Source organism: Tachypleus tridentatus, chromosome 8, assembly GCF_004210375.1.
Source record: "Tachypleus tridentatus isolate NWPU-2018 chromosome 8, ASM421037v1, whole genome shotgun sequence".
Lineage (NCBI taxonomy): Eukaryota > Metazoa > Arthropoda > Merostomata > Xiphosura > Limulidae > Tachypleus > Tachypleus tridentatus.
In genome coordinates, this window is record NC_134832.1 from 108,881,003 (window position 1) to 108,901,354 (window position 20,352).

Consider the following 20,352-nt stretch of genomic DNA (forward strand, 5'->3'; position numbering starts at 1 on the left):
ACAGTACTATTCTGACAGTGCTTTAATCATTATGAATGTATTAACTATAATCAAATATATTTTAAGACAAAAATAATTTGCAATAATTATAATCCTTACCTCCCAGAAGGAGTAGACATATAAAAACTATGTATTTATATTTTAAAGACCAATTTTTCTCAGACATGTTGTACTGTTAATCAGGAAGAATATTTTAAGGTTTTAAATATATGAGAATTTACAATCGTCACTTAACTTCCAGAGAGCAATTTATGTATAAATCATTATCAGTAAAACATAACATAACGTATCTATAAGTTCTGATGACATTCTTTTCTCATCTATGGTGTAAAGTTAGCTAAGAAAATTATTTCAAAGTGAAACACACTGAAGGTTACCACGGCTGCTTGGCTTTAAGTGAGTATACAAGTATTTTATTTTACATAAGTTGTATCATTAGTGGAAAAAATGTTGGACTCCCTTTATATCTGGTTAACGACGGTTGTGTCTTCATAATATCCATAAGTTTCTAGCCTAGGTCTCAAAAAGCCTTATGCTACATAGTAATGTCTGGAGCTCTAGTTGACTGACTTGAAGATAATAGGAAAATTGTTATTTAAATTGTTTTCCCAAGCAGGTGTACCAGAGAAGCTAGTATAGAAGAGACAGGCTTTTGATCATTAATAATCTGCTTTTGGTCAGAAGCAGATTTTAATTTTTCATAAAATTATCATTTAACTCTTATTAATCTTATATCAGTGTTAAACTTTTCATGATTCTGCCAGAGATCATTTTCTCTTTCATCGGTGCTAAACACACAGTCGGTCGCATTATAATTCTTGGGTCATTCACACATCTAAACTTTCAAAACCAGTATTTAAACCATTTTATAAAAAGAAGATGAAAAGCTATAGGCTATTTATGTATAATTTCTGCATTTTCTTAGTTCATGAAAGAGTTGATTGTTGAGTATAGTTTTAGTTAGTTTACTCAACATAGAAGTTCTTACAACAGCTGATTGAGGTTAATTGTCGACATAATGGGTAGAACTCCGTTGATGAAGCAAATGGTTACGACTGTTATTGATTATTCCTTGCTGTTTCTGGCAGGGGCCCATTGATGTTGAAAGTAGTTCTCCTGAGTAGTGAACTGATGGTTTGCAGATTCAGCTTATTTTAACACAGTTTGTACTTCAGCTGAAATATGTACTAAATGTTCATTCTAGTGTTAACACTGTATGTAGAAAAGTGAATATAGCTGGATGCCACGCAGCCATCACGTGGTGGCACAGGATCTCAACATTGGGTACTTTGGTGTTGTATTCTCAGATATGCTTTTGGTTGGCTAATCATCGTTATGCTGTTTAGATAAAAACACATAAAATCTTCGACCGTTATTTACTCCAGCTTACATTAATTAAAATTCTAACAATGACTTGCATAGTTGCTGTTGTTGTGTCTAGTAAAATTACATGTTGGTATGGATCAGGACACTGATTGCAACAGAGCCAACCTGCGTGTCCATCCATCTCATCTAGGCATTGCTGGATTCTGAAGTAAGATCCTTCCAGTAATGTAAGCCACGATGCAATCATGTTTCTCGAGTACTTGAAGTAAATAAGCTATTTGAGAAATATGTGGTCCATTTTGATGGTGAAGCCTCACTTGTATATGAAAAGGTGGAAAAGTCTCATAAAGAGAAACTACAACCAACTCCTTTGTGGTGCACTAGCTAAACAGCATGATTTACACCCGGCTCATCTGTACACCCTTTCAATCTTTAGCAATCCGAAATGAGAACACACCTTTAGTATCACTATTACTGGCAACCTGCTTAAAAACACATTCATTAACTGGCTTTATGTATGCTAGCATATTCACCATGAGCACATTTGAGTGACCTAGGCGCGCTCACAGTTTCATCCTACCCCGTTAACATGGGAAGTAGGCCGACTGTTCATAACCATAAATCAAGTATCATATAAAGAGCTGAAACATCGTCAGCAATTTTCTTAGAATTTTCAAATGATTATCACTTCTTTCAATATTCGACTTAAAATATCTTTCTTCACTAACATTACAATATATATGTAAAAGAACAAGATGCAACAGAATTATAATTGTTTTTCAACTTAATTATGATAATCTTCCAGGTGTTTTCTATGTCCACTCCATCCAATAATCACACAAGATGTAAAACAACTACTTTTTTACTTTTTATATATAGAAGTATCATGAAATGTTAGATAGTTAAAAACAAATGTCCATTTATTTTATATTTTAATTTCGTATAAGGTACTAACTTTTTATATTTTGAAGGAGATTTATTTACTGTTATTACATTTTAAAAATAAGTTATCTCATGGAATAACTTGAACATCTTTTCATCAACTAAAAAATGAAAGACTAAAAGTATCAAAGATGAGAATAAGGTGTGAAAATGTTTTCCAAAAGAATTGTTTGTATGATTGCTGATAAGTACAAAGATACACAAAAGTTATCTGTTTTATGCCCATTACGAGCATCGTTATAAACCTTCTAATTTACTACTGAGCCATGAGAGGAGAGTCTCCCCAAGAATAGCAGTTTTTAAGTTATATGAAAATAAAATATATGAAATAAACAATAAAAAACGAAATGTTGAAAATAAAGCCTATGTACCATATGTATATATATGTACAATATTTTTCTCATCAGTTCTCTTAAAGTATAAAGTTTCGTTCTTAATGTATTATTTATGAGTTTCGGCCATTTAGAAACAGAAAATTTTAAATCGGACTAAATGTTCGACTATAACACAGAACAGATCAAAAGTCAGAATCTTGTTTATATGTCTAAGAGTTGTGCATTGTGGAGCAAAAATCAGTAACGTAGTACAAATTACTTGTGTTTCACAATCGTGCCTAATTAAATTATAAATACGTAATAAAATACTTGAGACTTTGATTTGTCAAAATGTCCTGAACAGTGTTGAACAAAATTATTCTATATTTTATACATATTAATTACTAATAGTATGAGGCATTTCTGAAAAATAACTTCTATTACAAATGAGTAAAATATCTTTATTTCTCTTTGTTTTACAGTTATAAACTCATAAAAGACTTATAATATTTGATCAATAACAAAACGGATGTAGGAATACTCTCAATTAATAAAACTGTTTAAATTTGAAAATGTATGAAATTCAGTGAAGTGAAATACCAAAAGATAATTGTTCCTTGAAAATTCCCTTATAAAATATACTAGAATAAATTATCATCACAATATGATGAACAAACTATTTTATTAATAAATGTAATATGGCTTTTACATTGATTTTTATCTTACGCATTAAATTTTAACTGAAAATAAATATTAATTTTAGCATTTCGCGAAGTGTTTATTGCTTTTTGTTTTCTTGTCATTTCATATAGTCATCATTTACCAAAGAAACAAACGTACGTATTGAAGCTAAAGATATCTGTCTATCTATTCATATAATTTTGCACTTTTACGTTAACAAAAGGTAATTAATATTTAACCTTTCATGTCGAAAGCATAGAATACATGGGTTATATTCCCACAACCATACAGGTTGTAAGTTGGTTTTTCGCTACGTAACAAAAACATGGCTAAAATAATCATCAGCTTTAACTTTTAAATGTCATTAACCTAAGTAACCATTTGATACAAACAGTCCATACCAAACGATATTTAATGATACTAATTGATATTTATAACCGTATTTGCATGAAGTATGAAATAATAATAAAAAGTCAGACTCTTTCTTTAATGCCTAACTGTCCTTTATAGCCCGATGTTTCAGTTATAAGGTTTATTTCAGTAATTAAGTGAGTATTTTGATATGTTGAAATACAACTAAAAAGAAAATGTTGAAAATTCTCGAAATTAAAGTCACAAACTCCATTAATGTATCATATTTCTGAAAGTTTCTTCGTTACATCTTAATTGTACTGACTGACTTCCAGTTTTTGCTGGTTTTGACAAAGTTAAGTGGGACGTTCAATCATTGTATTAACTGACATCATTAATTAATTATCAGCTTGCTCGAAGAAAGTATGAACACGGCAGTATTTAATATTTATACTACTGCTGATTGGTATACTATTTCTTTAAAATAGAATCGGAGATATTCAACTGACACAGGAGAGAAGCATAAATAGTTTCACATGCAATGCATGGAGACCTTTATTTTGTGAAGTCATTCATGTCTTTCAGTCTCAGATTGAGCACCAAAGCACATGTAGAGTTGAAGCGTACTGTAACTAAATTGTTTTTCTAGGTTTGGTTTGGTTTATGTAAGGATGGCTCGAACTGCTCATCGAAATGGAATTTTAAACGTATATGTTTACTAAAAAGGTAATCAGAACTTTACAATGTTATACAGTGTTTCCTTTTATACATATACTATCTTAGGTTTAGATTTAGCACAAATATTTTCTTAAACGTTTTTAAACAAACAAAAGAAGTACTCCAAACTTTGTAAAGCTAAATGTGTGTGCTATGCAGAAAACAAAGTGTTACTGTACTTAAACATATCGTCAGACTATAATTTTATCACGACTTTCCGAATGTGTAGCTGCTTGCCAAACACTCCAGAAAAATTCTCACTGTATGAAAGGTTACACACCCCTGGAGTAACTTATAATACAGAAGGAGTTATTTGTATTGCATAACAGTTAAAAAATAGAAAATGTATCTGTTTTTTATTTTTGAATTTATCTATTGTCCTTATGTACAAGCTGTTTTCATTTTGATACTAACTTCCTACTTGTGGATAAAATGCGAGGGAATTTATACCATCAACTTTTCAATTCGTTATGTTTTTATGATGATTATTTTTTCTGGTTACCAAATAATGAAATTTCAGGTTTATTGATGTTTCTCAGTTATTGATTTCAGATCTTTTATAGTTTAAGTTAGTCACAAAAAATCCACTAGGTTTGTTGACACTTATTAAAAAAAATGCAAAAACTATATCCGAATGTATGTGAGAAGTGTTATGTATCCCAGGAAAAAAAACATTACCAAGAATTTTTTTCAGTTTTTATGTACGAAGAAATCTCTGACAAAATTATTTTTTTTCTAAATAGGGACACAATTAAACAAATTGATTTAAACAAATTAACTAAAGAACAAGTGTAAAGAGTATTTTCTTCACAATGTTATACAGGGCAGCAGCAATAAAACAAAGGAACTTTAACAATGCTTATACACAAATGCAAATTTATAATAAATCTTATATCACTAGTAGTGGTTTATTGTCTTTTGTGATATGAAGCAGTCATAAAGTCATTACACATACATACATTTTAACGGCATTATCCAAAAGAAAGTAAAAATGCTATCCAGTACAACTAAAGCTAAAAGACCTCATGTATATGTTTTTTTTGAACAATTCGTTTATATGGAAGCTGAGCCGATTGTGTGACTATGTCAGATGATTCCTTGAACCTTACAATTGCAGAAATTTAGTGACATTATGGTTCGTCTGAGAGGCAGTGGACAGAAGCAATGTTCTACAAATTTATGAAAGGGACGTAGCAGGTGGCTTGTCCAGCAAGATCATCAAATACATTGTTTTGACCGGCTATTCGAACACCTCTGTCATCAGAGTCTATCAGTGGTAGTAATTCCTTCTATCGTTATGAAACATGTGAATGTTAACCTCTAACTTACAACCGAGGTAAAAAATGATTGAACAAAATTGTAAAGCCTGATTGACGACAGGTCCTATTGTATTTGACTAATTTCTTCAATCATAACTGTTCGGTTATTTACAACAAGTGTGAAAACCGTCTACTCCTGAATCATACACGAAAAGATGGGTACTATTATTTAAATTGTAGCAAACTATACAAATTCTCTTCCGTACTATTGGCGGGATAAACATCGAGAAAAATAATGTGTTAATACAAAAAGTAGTGTAATAGTATTAAAAACATTGTGGTAATGAATAGATCTTTTGAACCCTTTATAAAGGCGAACAACGTCCAGAGTGTACATGAATGCTGGTTCTGATAATGTATATCATATAAAGTTATATTTCTACCATACGGATAAGGACTCTTGCTGGAACATAAGCGTCATATTGGTTTAATTATAAAAAAATTCTTCTTCCATCCTTACTTTGAATGCCTTTCTTATGAACAAGTGGGAATTTCAAATTACAAATTACTTGGCACTAATTCATAATTTTCTTATTAGATAGCTTTCTCAAAGAATTATTAGATCTTTCGATGACTTGTAAGTTACCTCTTAATAAGTTATTAATTTCATGTCAGGTGTTTTCTCAGAAAAATATCAAGGTGTTCAGGAATTGTAATTATCCTGTAGCAAATTATTCATGATTTAAATTATTTTGTCATAAATTAAAAGTTTTCACACTTATGTCTCTGATGGATCAATAACATCACTGCTTACCATATTTAAGCGACATCTAGTAATATCATGTTTCTTTATCAGTACCTGTAGAGACGTGCTCACTAGAACAGACTGAGATTTCTTTGATGTCACAATCTAACTTGGAAGGATTTTCATAACAGATCGTAGTATCAACTTTCCCCTTAAGTTCTTTTTTTAATATCTTTCTCTCAATACTTAGTTTTTTACGGATGTGTTTCTCACGCTCATAAATTCGCATTTTTTCTTTCTTTTCTATTTCTGTGTGAAGCTCTGTTTTAGGAGTCATAAAGTCGCAGGCTAAGCTGCTAGGCCTAGGTTGCTGTTTATTGGTAGTCAATTTGTCACAAGTTGTTCTTTTACTGTTTAACAAATCTTTTTCTTGGCGAAGTTTTTCTTGAAAACGTTCCTCACGAAAATTATCTGTTGCGCCCTCTGGTGTTGGAGGAGTGATGTTGATTGAAGGTCCTCTCAATCTGTTGACTTCGTTTTCTGTGGAGAATGGCTGAATATCTTTCAGTTCTGCGTGTTTCTCTTCGTCGTCATTAGCCAGTTGGTCAGGAGTGGGCACACAACACCAACAACGAAACATATTTCATCACTTGCTTGTCATATAAACAAATAGATTTCACATACGAAATTAATTTACAGTTAATAGACACAAAACATTTTACAATTTAAAGATAGATTAGTTCCATATTCACGTATTGTAATGATGCGGAGTTTTCAAACCTTTGAAGAAATAATATTCTACTGCGAAGCCTAACTGCAATATACTTATATGCAGCAGTTCATAGTTAACTCTCACACAAACGCACACATTAGTAAATAATTATAAGCCAAGAGTTTGCGTTCAGTAAATCTAACCAATGTGACTCATAATAAACCAGCCTTTACATGAGAGCGTATATTTCTAAATCTAACGAAATGGTGCATTGAGTAGTGCAGAGTTAGGAATGGTAGAACTATGCGAGAGACTGATACGAGGAGTACACGTGACAATACTTCTTGAAACATGTGCCAAATCAAGATTTAGTTTTACACGTAAGGACGAACTAAAAATATACACGAAAGCTCGTCCTGTATTTATATACTAAGTAAGGCGCAAATTACTACATTATGTACGGAAAAAAAAAGATATAGTGATGCCACGTTAGTTATATAGTCCTTAAAAAGTGCGCATACAGCTACAAAAACGCTATTCGTGTTAGTCGTTCCTAATGTTATAGTAACAGATTAGAGAAAAGGAAGCTGACCAACAACACTCACCGTCAGCTAATCAAATAGTGGGACTTGACTGTCATTCTTATAACGCACCCAAGGTCCAAAGTGCAAAGAACTGATTTACAGCAATGGAGTTCGGATTCATATTCTGACACGCTAACCGCTAGAAATGTATTAGTGACGTAATGTTTCACGCTGACCTGGAAAGTGAACAAGATAATATATTTTGGTATATGAGCTTTGATTTGATATTAACAAATGGAACTGATATATTTCATAACTTTCGACACTCTTAAACTTTGGGTAAAGATTTAATCACACCACTTTCTATATAGGTCTTTTTTATATTTTAAATCATAATTTTTTAAAGTTAAAATGTTTCTTTTAAATTTTCGCGCAAAGCTACACCAGAGCCATCTGCGCTAGCCGTCCCTGATTTAACAGTGTAAGACTAGTAGGAAGGCAGCTAGTAATTACCATCCACCGCTAACTTTAGGGATACTCTTTTACCAACGAATAGTGGGATGGATTGACCGTCACATTCTAACACCTTCACAGCTGAAAGTACGAGCATGTTTGGAGTGACGGGAATTCGAACCCGCGACCCTCAGATTGCGAGTCGAGCGCCCTAACTACCTGGCCATGCCGGGCAAATTAAAATGGTCTTTGTTGCTGTGAATGATCGCCCTTATCATAACATAAGTGAGCTTTGTGATATTTTGTATTAATTCACAGCATTAGGATAAAATTTACGGTACAATATAATTTTGACTAACTTTTTGTTTCTATTTGTCGAGTTCTTGAAATTAACGTCAGTGATATTTAATAGACACATTTTGGTAAAATGTTTTGTGTTTGTAAATAAATTTTCGCACTTGAGTGAGCGATAAATTTTAAACTTACAAAGGTATAATCAGGGATTCAATTCTATGCAATGGACAGAGTGCAGACAATCTCGTTGTACAGTAATGTACTAAAAAAACATTAACAACAACAAACAAGTGGGTTAATGTTAAAGAATCATTCTCACGGGAGACACTGTTATCAATTTAATTTATTTTCATGAGAGACATTGTTATTTTTTAAAAATGGTACTGGTTACTTTCCACACCATCCATAATTGTGGGAAAAATAAGTGAATATGCGAGTTTCTCACAACCTAAATACACGTGTACATCTTTCACCATTAAATCGAATATTCTAAAATTTAATTACATATATATAACTGCTATTTCAGAATAAATCTAGAATCTGATACAATGAAAATAATTTAGAAACGTAACTTTGCCAAAAACACAAGAACAAAGCTGGTAGTCTGACATGTGCTAATGTTTAGGTTGCCCTAGATTTTAATAGGAGGATTTGTGCTTCACACAACCTTTCCAAGAAAAACAAAAAGAAAAGACGAAGGCTCTCAGCGCTTTGCAGCTATAGACGTAGCACGAGAGTGACGCTCTAATCAAACAGTTTAGTTAGATAGGGGTAGTTAAAGAGTTGACGGTGAGTGATACTCACCAGCTGCATTTAATTTAGCCTCTCAGTTCGAAATTATGAACGGCTTTGCTCAGATAGTTTTTGCGTAGCTTGCGCAAAATTCTGTAAAAGTTTGAGATTATTAACGCACTATGAACATAAAAAAGGTTAAAATAAGGACACGCATCTATGGGAATGGAAGTTTGACCACTCTTCGAATTTACTTATTTACATATATTGTCTCCAGTTTACCGTAGATATGTTACAAACTACAGAAATGATTAGAAAAAATCTTGTATTCTTGTTGATAACTCACCCACTAAGACTCACATGTTCTATACTGTAAAGAGTAAGTTAAGTTTTACTTACAATTCATTGTTGAATTCACAAGAAGAGTCACCGATGACTTGTATTTCATGTCATATATAATACTGAGATGAGAGCATTTTGAGGACGTAACATAGATAATATTACCATTTCTTGCTATTCTAGTCTTAAGCATTTATAAACGTACTAGTAAATGTTCATTAAAACAATTCAAAAGTAATTTTTTTTAGGAATGTGTAATCAACCAAACCTTTGAATCAGAGCATATGTGCAATATGATTGTCTAGTAGGTCGTTTGAAATCATACATTGTCATTCTATGTGTTATTCCAATAATGAAAATTGAACTGCCATTGTTTTTAAGCATAGACTACTGACTGTAATGCATTGTTTATAAAAATATTTGAATTCCCATACAAAGGATATATTCAGTATAATAATGCACCCAGGTTCGTTAAGTAGCCTCTGAGATCTTTCTTCTAGATGCCACCATTCTTTGTCATTACAATGACGGAAAGAAAAGTCCGTTACAAAAGTGTAAGCTTTTTTGACTGTTGTCATTTCATTAAGAAGTGTTAAAGGGGAGATATTCAATTAAATTCAAATCAATATATTCGGCATGATATAATAAAATCATGAATGTATATAATGCCAGCATGAAAATAAATAAAAATAAAGTGAACGAAAGCAAATAGGTATTCATAAACATTTCTCTATTAACGTATTTTTTCCCATTCTTTTGGCCAGGTGGATTAAGACGTTCGACTCGTAATCCAAGGGTAGCGGGTTCGAATCCCCGTTGCGCCAAACATGCTTGCTCTTTCAGCCGTGGAGGCGTTATAATGTTCGGTCAATCTCTCTATTCATTGGTAAAAGAGTAGCCCAAGAGTTGGCGGTGGGTGGTGATGACTAGCTACCTTCCCTCTAGTCTTACACTGCTAAATTAGGGACGGCTAGCGCAGATAGCCCTCGAGTAGCTTTGCGCGAAATTCAGAAACAAACAATCTTCGAAACATTTCCTGTTTGTTTTCGCGAAATTCCCTCATAAATAGAAACATTTTCATTTTTCTTCTTAATCAGTTTTTCATGTTCAATCTCTAATATACAAAGACTGATGGATCAATTTTTATATCGATATAAAATATTAGAATTGCAAAAATGATAATATTTCTGTAATATATCCCCTCTTAAAAAAATAAACATTTTGATGCATAATTTATTTCTACAATTAACAGTTCAGGAAAAACAAAGTGAAACAGAGAGACAAATGGTTGGCTATTATATATGTATATACATATACACAATTTGGTATGTTCAAGGACGCACTATGAATATGATATGAAGGAGGATCGTAGGTGAGATTAATTCTACCAGTCTTACAACTGGAAGGTATTGTCAAACGCAGGGCATTTGGAATATTAGTTCAAGTGGCGCCATCTCTAGTCGGAACTTACATTTTCTCAAACGTGTATTTTCACTTCATCATTATATCCCAGTATGGGTCTTCTCTCTTTATGTTCTGATTTTGTACAGCACAAAATGTATCTGCATTCCTTTGGCATCTTTGAATTATGTCTTGCTGGTATTACATTTGTTTAATCATCCGAGTGTATTTACCAAGTTAGTTGCAACTTGATTATCTGGTAGCTATTGCGTACACAAGATTAGTTCAAGTTTTTCCGTAGTTGTATGACTGTATTACACACACACACACACACAAAAGAGGTTAAGCATGTCAACATACGATAAAAGACGAATCGTGACATTTCAAGCATAAAAATGGGTTTATAATCAAACAAATAATTCCATCTTTAAACTTGGTTAACCTTTAAAGAGTAAACAATACACTGAAGTCTTAAGCTGGGTGAATAAAAGCCACACGTTAACACTGGATGAAAGGTAGGAAAAATATTCTTAAGAATAATAAAATCACACATATTGGCCGATAAAGAATTCGAGTATACTGAAAAAGCAAGGATATAACAATGATATAAAAGCTTATGTCTCCAAAAATACTCTGTGGTAATTCAGTTGCAGATGAAAAATATCCATATTAAAAATGCAATTTTTTGGTTATCGCTTGTAAGTAAAATATACATCTTATAGCCCTCTCCATTTTTTTCAGTTACAAAACATTCAAATTCAGTATTGATTCCTTTCCTTGAGAATACTAATTAATATTTATGTTATTTCTTAAAATTAGTATCTGTCACGTCTTGAAAATAAAATCAAAATTGATAAAAATATTAATAACAATTTATTTTCATGAGTGTTTATTACATTCGTGTTTATGTACCAAACACTAATAATCGTTTGTAATTGTTGTTATATCTTCGAGAATCACAGATATATAAATAAGAATTTCGAAATAATCTAACTATTGAATTATTTAAGGAAGAAAGAATGATCTTTTTCATTTTTAGATTTTAAATAGATTATTATTGATTACAATGATAATTTTGTAAATGTTAGTAGGAACAACTAAACCTGAAAAACAAAAGCAAAAAGATATAATTTTTAAAATAAAATTTTAATTATAATATATATTTTTTGTAGTCCCTCGCATTTACTTTTGTAGTTCAACAAGTGATCGTTTATATTTCGTTTTGTACCTCTCGTTTTTTGTACTTTATTATTATTTTCGTTTGAAGATGCCGACCTCTGTTATAAAAGAATACGATTATTTGCTACATGTAAGGATTTTTGTTTCGAATTAAATTTAATTATTAATAGTGTGCTTGAACAATTAAATGTTCATTTCACACTTAGATTTGTATGCAGTTCTCTTTTAACTAGTTTAATAAATAGTTTGATAAGTGGAACATGCTTTCAACAGGTTTATAATACATGGTGCCTCAAATTTAATAAATCAAAAATAAATTTGAATAAAATTGTAATAACTGAGATAACGAAATCCATAAAAATATTTTCTGATAGTTTGTAAGTTTTATTTGAGTTAATTATTTATCATTATTATTTAAGAATGGGTTTTATTTCAGATTTCAGAACCAACCCTGTTTTAGAGTATAATGATAATTTCTGAAAAGCTCCCCTACTTTAAACTCTTCCGACTTTTACCTTGGAGGATTTTCTAAAATAAAAATCTATCGTAACAATTCAAGTGTTCTTGAGGAACTAAAACTTCGTGTCCGTGATATTGTCTTAACCCTCCCTTAGTTGTGTTTAAAAATTTGTTCTCAAAATTTGAACCCTGAATTAAATTGATTTTAGCTAATGATGAAAGACATGTAGAAGCTAATTAATGGAGTTAAGTAAAACTTACAAGTCTCAAGAAGATACTTTGTTTTGCATTTTGTTTTATCTCAGATAATAAAAAAATAAGATTCGACTTTCTTTCGATATATGCATTTTTGGACACCCTCTAAATGGAAACACATTTTGCGAGGAATTAAAAAAATGTAAATTAAAAATTAACCCATTAGAAAGTAGAAAAAAAGCGAAACAAAATCATTTTGCCAGTAGGAAGTAATAATTCGCATAACTATCAAAATATTACCTGAGTTATTTTGTGGGTCTTCAAAGAGACGAAAATTTACAACAATTTAATTTGTAGTACAACGGTTTTATATTGTACGACCGGTTATTTTAACCAATAAAAACGAAGCTGTATGAAACTAAAGCTACAGAATTAATTCTTGAAAGTAATATGTGATAAAACTAAAACCAAAAATATTTTATTTCATTCTATTAAGGTAAATGCTCAAGAAGGAACATAGCACACTAGGTAAGTTATGTTGCTTGTAATTTAATTACCACATTTAGAAGAATGTACGCAATATTTTATCTAAAAGCCAGTTTATCTGTTTTATTTATTCAATGCTTAAATATATATACATGTAAATTCAAGAGTTAGAAAATAAGATCAAACTTTCTGTGCTTATCCATAAAATTAAAACTTGAAGAATTTATTATATTTTTAGCCGGCAGTTTAATGCCAGATAAAGTTCGGAAAAAATTCAATTTATAAAACAGGTTGTTTTTTCTGTGAAAAAAGTATTTTGTTTAGAAAAAATAAAACAGCCAACTTGGATTGAGCTAGAATACAAACATTTTTGAAGAGAAAACTGCCACAATTTAATTTATATTCCAAATGAAGTGAAGCTGCCAGAAGGCGAATGAAAACAACAATGACCTTGGAAGTCTTCCCGAGAAAGACAACTAGAAAACTAAGACTCTGAATTTATTTGAAAGGCCAAACGAAATTACTAATTTTACAACACTATCCTTGCCAACACCGTAGGATAAACGTAAATACAATCATATAACATTCTGAAATCATGTTTTTTTATTATTCTAACAACGTATAAAATAAGTATAAAATATAATTCTATGTAACTAGACTGCACTCTTAAGTCAATTATTTGACTACTAATATTTACATTTTATTTTACGAAAATATAATTCGATAGTTCGTAGAAAACGCTACGTCTTTTACTTTTTCAATAAAACCTCAATGCTAACGGAGAAGTATATAATGCCACAAAAATCTTTATCTTAGATCATGCGTAAGAATTTGGGATATTAAATTTGAAAGAAAAGAACATAATCTATTAACTGTTGTAAGTATTTGAATTTCTCGCAAGGACTATCTGCGCTAGCCATCCCTAATTTAGCAATGTAAGACAAGAGGTAAGGCAGCTAGCTAGTCATGACCTCTTGCCTCCAACTCTTGGGCTACTCTTTCACTAAAGAATAGTGGTATTGGCTGTCACGTTATGACGCCGCTACGGCTAAAATGGTAAGCATGTTTGGTGTAAGGGAGATTCGAACGGGTGACACTTGTATTAGAAGTCGAGCTTTTTGACCACCTGGTCCTACCGGCTCGAGTTGTAAACGTAACTGAAAGGCTAATGTGTGTTGACAAAGCGTATAGTTTCGAATGAATTGCGCATGCGTATTTCAGACCTAAATACGTCGAGAAAACAAAACAAAATGTGTAATGCAATACACATTTTTAAAGGAAATTACTTGCGGGTTACATATTATATATGTAAAAACGGCTGGTTTTGGTTGAAAAAATGTTTATGTAGAGGAGCGAACAACGTTTTGACCTTCTTCGGTCATCGTCAGGTTTACAAAGAAAGAAAGGTAACTGACCGATAGCTGACCACATGTTTGAAGGGGGTCGTGTAACTGAGTGGAGGAATGTGGAGGGCGTGCTTAGATGTTCGATTGTATTTATTAATATAAATATAAATATATTTATCGGTCAGTTACCTTTTTTTCTTTGTGAACATGACGATGACTGAGGAAGGTCGAAACGTTGTTCACTCCTCTACATAAAATTTTTTCAACCCAAACCAGCCGTTTTTACATATATATTTTTCTCTACAAGTGGGTTTTCTCGTTATCACGGGTTACATATTGTTTGCAAATAAAAAAGCCAAAGTTGAAGTCGAAGACAGTCGTCACATGATGACAACGTTGAGCCATCTTATACCATACTCGTTGCATTAAAAGGTTTGACTAAGGAAATAACAAGTAAGATAATTCTGATTGAAAAAGCCCATATGCGATATGGACTCCTTGAGCAAAGGCCTTTTTAACGATGTAAGATCTGTAGCGTTTGATCGTGAAATCTACGAAAAAAAGCGTATTATTTATATAGCTTAGCAACCAAGCACATGATATTATTGACGAGAAAGCTTTTCCTTGGAAGATTTTGGAATAAAAGAAGAGATTATTTCCTATTTTCATCTCTGACGGTGTTGAAAATATGTTTGTGACATGTTTGCTATAATCGGAACATAAACGTATGTTGTGGTATAAAGTTGAAAATAACACAAAGGGGAGGATTTATTTAACAAATTGAAAAGTAGTAATACAGTTTTGTTTTTCATAAAGTTAGAAAAAGGAAATGCTTAGAAAATTTTACTTGTATCAAATGTCAAAACTTATGAATAATATTCCAAATTAAATGACATCATTATTTAATGGAAAATGTCTATATATATATGTATTAAATTGACATTGAAGAAACAACAAATAACTAACAGTGATGGGCCCGAAAAGCTGTTTATAATATATATTTAAAACAATACAATATGAATATTTAAATTTGAAAATATGATACATATTTGAAATATAATTAATCAAGTAGTAAGATATTGCTAACGTGTACTTAATATCCTCTATATTTGATAGTTATTTATACAATAATAAATGCATTTATTCTTTGTAGGTAGCTTACTTTTATAAACCACTTGATACATACATTGTCGATCACAATGTGTAATGTAAAAGTTTTGAATTTTTCAATAAGGTTTTTCAAAATTTTTTTATAAACGTAACAGTCCGCTATTCATGAAAATCTTAATAAATCGAAACTGTAAGAATACCATGCGTAAGGATGTTTATGATAAACAAAGTGCAAAGGTTAAGTTTGGGACTTTAATTCATATCACAATGGATGTGAAGGAAATTTGCGAAATGAGAGTACTTCGGCTTTGAATAAATTATTATTCATTTTTTATTGAACATGACAACACATTTAAGGATTTTATAAAATAATTAACGTTCCAAACTGTGATATAACTAAATTTTATAACGATATGAATGAAATAAAGAGAGTTTCTTTTCAAGTACAGTCTACAATACCAATCATTGGAGATGTTATTCTTATGTCAATAAGTAAAATACTTTACAGTTTATTGAGGTTTATAATGGATACTAGCAGGTAGCTTGAAGTTAACCTGCGATGAATTGGCATTTTATCCAGGAAGAACATGCCGCCATTCTCATCTGCTCGTGACATAGCAAACCGGAGTTAAACACAGGTGTGAAAAGAATTAAATTACAGACGGTTAGAGATTTGACGTTTAGTGTTTTTAATGGGCAAGAGCATTACATTACTCAATATAATTGCTTATGTAAACCTCACCTCTAACTGAAAATTTTAGTCCTAAATTGAGAGGCTTAAGAGATTTAATGAAATGCATTTTCCTGCAGTAATATCAAGGAACTATTTATTAACGTGGCATGTGTTAGAAGCTACGAAATAAAAATATATAAAACCAAGGATCAAACAAATTATGAAGAAACGAGTGTATTTTTTAAATGAACATTTTGTACTATTTAAGACCATTACCTAGTGGATTATCATTCTGAGGATCCATGGTTTGCATCTCAAAATCGCGTTTCACGTTTTGGGGCTGTAGTTGCGTTATAAGAATAATGGTACAATCCAACTGTTAAATTAGGGATAGTGCATATCTATCCCTAACATAATTGCAAAGATAGATGTGTGAATATAAAACACAAACAAGCTATTTCACTGTCAAAGTTACACAGCAAAGCTCGCATTAAAGTCGTTTAAACCTTTAATACTGTGAACTTGTAATTTCGGATTTATTTCGTGCTTCTTTCTTATCATGACTCTGATATATACGTGAAGATAATTGTTTGTATGTATGTAATTATGACGAGTAACTAATGCTAATTCACGCTTCTCTACAGACTTCTTGGGGTACATTTCAAGTATTTTGACCAAATCTTAAAAATTCATAATAGTGACAGAGAAATCATCCTCCATCGTCATATTCAAATAAATGCTTTGGAAAAGAATGACTAATTTTGAAACGTAATGAAAGTATACATTTTGTTATGTTTTATAAATATTAGGTCTTTCTGGATACTACGAGGGTCTCGGGTTCGAATCCCTCTCGCACCAAACATGCTTGCCCTTTCAGCCGTGGGGACGTTATAATGTTACGGTCAATCCCACTATTCGTTGGTAAAAGAGTAGCCCAAGAGTTGGCGGTGGGTGATGATCACTAGCTGCCTTCTTTCTAGTCTTACGCTGCTAAATTATGGACGGCTAGCGCAGATAGCCCTCGAGTAGCTTTACGCGAAATTCAAAAAACAAACAGACTTTCTGAATACTAAATACATAAACATGTTCATATTAGCTTATGTGCTGTTAAACACATGTTTGTTCTTGTGTTCTTTTCTGAAAAGTTAAGACGCAATTCATGTAACGTGTTTATATGCTTGCTTTGTCACAAATGTAACTGAATGATTTACTTCATCCTCCACTATTTACGATTTTCATACTGAGAAGGTAATGAGTTTATTGATTTCACTTCATCAGCAATAACTCATTTTGAGTAATACTTCTAATTAGTCAGAGTTATACCTATTCTTCATGTTCATTTTTAACTGCTTGTATCATCAAGTAAGTCTTAACACCAACAGCGGATAAAAGTCATAATTTTACTTAGAATTTTAAAGTAATCTTAAATAAGCAAAAATTGTTGTTGTAGTTTTCTCGGTTCAAAGTAGCAAAAGGGTTATTTGCACTCAGTGCACAGTGGAAAATTGAACCCCTGAATTTTAGCGTTGTAAGTTTAAGAACTTACCACCGACTCATCGTAAGAAATTTGCAAAATGTACACTACTGAATGAAATTGGTCTTGGAACATTTTTGCCACTTCAAAGCTCAAAGTGTACCAGGACACCCAGTTGTTTTAACAAAGAGTGGAATTATGGTAAACATAAATAAGAACGTTTATTTATCTCTCAGAGCAAAACCACATCGAGTTATTAGCCGTCTACGCCGCGGGAATCGAACCTCAGATCTTAGCATTGTAAGTTGTAAACTTACTGCTGTTTATGCGGTTGATAACAAAACAAACACGGAATGTTAGATAGATTTACAGCTGAATAATAATCAAATAATTATTATTGTATAAGTATTATTTAAGAATTTAATATATTTTTTAAGTTTTATTTTTTGTAAAGCCCAAAGATTCATAAAGGGCTGTCAATGCTCTGTCTGCCGAAACCCAAATTTTAGCATGAGGAATCTTCAGGTTTACTATAGAGTTACCGTGTGAAGGGAATTATTATTTTGAAGGTTTACTTAAAGTATCTTAAGGTATTCGAATAAATACATCACAAAACCATTAAAAGGAACAGTGGTCTGCTACTAAAGAGGTTTGGTTGTTGGTTTTCTAATTTCGTCTTTGCCCATGTTTAACGACGAGGGATGAAAGAGTGTTCGAAACTGTTCTAACGCAATCCCTCATGTCTGTAGAAAGTGATCTCATTCAAATCAAACTTTTTGGAGCAAAAATATAAACACCAAAATTACACTTTCGTTGTTCTGACTTGAAATTATTTAGCTGTTGAAAAAAGTAAAAGAAACTATTCAAATATTTAAAGAAAATAAAATCAAAGCTTTTTTTTAAAGATTTATCACAATTTTGAGCGTTTAAAAACGGAAATGTAATCATTTTGTTCTGCGTTTGGTTATAAAAATAATGGTACTATTAGTTATATTTCGCTCGAGTAAAATGTTTAGTGATGTAATTTACTCTCTTAATTTCTGTTTCTTTCAGTAAAAACATATTTTTACAAAATGTGTATAAGCATCACAAGATAAAACCAATTATCTTTGATCTAATTTCTTATAAGCATTAATTGTCGGGTAAATTATGTTTTATTCTGTGTTCTTTTCAGGTAATTTATAAACACTAAAATCAGAAAAAAATTCATTCCTTTCATATATATTGGGTTGAGGAATAATTCGTGAGCGTTTTTTCAAGTTAAAAAAATATATTCATAAATAAAACGCTTTCGCAAAATATTTCATGTCATTTGGTAGATAATTTTTTGCTCTAATAGATGGTGTGCTTGATTTTCATATGTCTTTAATTTTTACTTTCATTTTCAGCTCATTAAATGGAATGTCAAGTGGACAAAATCGAACATTTTCGACACCATCTGCTTTTCGCATTTAATTTCTTGCAATTTCGTTTAAAACAATGCATACTATATACCTAGGTATTACATGAAATAAAGTATCATAATAAATGTTTTGGGTGTAATGTGTTCATGCATTGAAGTATTGTATAGTCTTGCATGTAATGCTTGAATGAAATTATTTAAAAACGCTCACGAATTATTCCTCAACCTAATAAATCAGCTAATTCTGTTTTGTTTAATGCATCAATTCTCAAACTCTAACTATAAAGATAATTGTGCTCTACCATTATTCGAATTCCCGGAACTTTGTATATTCTCTGTAGTTTTTCTCTTTTATTTTTATGTTTGCACCTTATTTTTTTTTTTTTTTTTAGTTTTGTGAAAGGAAGGAGTGAAGGCAGTTCATGTCATTTAAACAATGTTGCAGAATTTAATGGTAGCGTTAACTGCATCCTATTAGAAAGAAGTTATAAAGAAGTAAGAAAAATACCTTATTTCTTTTTAGTATAAAGCTAAATTATTAAAATATACTATGATATTAAGGCAACTTCACTTTTTTATGCTGTCATTACGGTTTATTTGCTTAGACACTATGTTGGAAACGCTCGTATTTAATTAAAATTGAAGCTTCATGTTTCTATGTGTGTCAAGAGATGGCGCTAGATACAAACCTACCAAAGTAAAGTTTGTTTATTTTTTGAAATTTCGTACGAAGCAACTTGAGGGTTATTTGTGCTTGCCGTCCCTAATTTAGCAGTGTAAGACTAGAGGGAAGGCAGCTAGTCATCACCACCCACCGCCAACTCTTGGGCTACTCTTTTACCAACGAATAGTGGGATTGACCGTCACATTATAACGCCCCTACGGCTGAAAGGGCGAGCATGTTTGGCGCGACGGGGATGCGAACCCGCGTCCCTCGGATTACGAGTCGCACGCCTTAAGACGCTTGGCCATGCCGGGCCCCTAAAGTTAAGCGTTAGAAGAAATGTTATAGATCGAGGTTACGAAGTTCCAATATATACACAATTTTTCATGAAACTACAGCACAAGTAAAATATAAATACTGAGCTTACATTTCATTAAGGCAGCTTCATTTGTTCTTATTATTGTTGCTTTTTTACTCACTAATTTAGCAGTGAAAGACAAAAGAGAAGGCAGCTATTCATCACCACCCACTGCCAACGTTTGGGCTACTCTTTTACCAATAAATACTGGGAATG

General features: G+C 31.7%; 1 protein-coding gene across 2 annotated transcripts in view; it reads right to left on the minus strand.

Moving 5' to 3' along the window:
• Positions 1-3,026: 3,026 nt before the first annotated feature.
• Positions 3,027-20,352, minus strand: part of LOC143223182 (uncharacterized) — a 52,823-nt gene continuing 35,497 nt past the window's right edge. Inside the window, exons 2-3 of one of the 2 annotated variants that reach the window (XM_076450761.1) lie at positions 7,653-7,807; positions 3,027-6,988 (exon numbers count right to left, since the gene is read on the minus strand). In XM_076450761.1, the coding sequence (XP_076306876.1) occupies positions 6,430-6,975 (546 nt within the window). In that variant the 5' untranslated portion in view covers positions 6,976-6,988; positions 7,653-7,807 and the 3' untranslated portion in view covers positions 3,027-6,429. The remainder of the gene's footprint in view (positions 6,989-7,652; positions 7,808-20,352) is intronic. The other variant, XM_076450762.1, reaches the window with a different exon arrangement.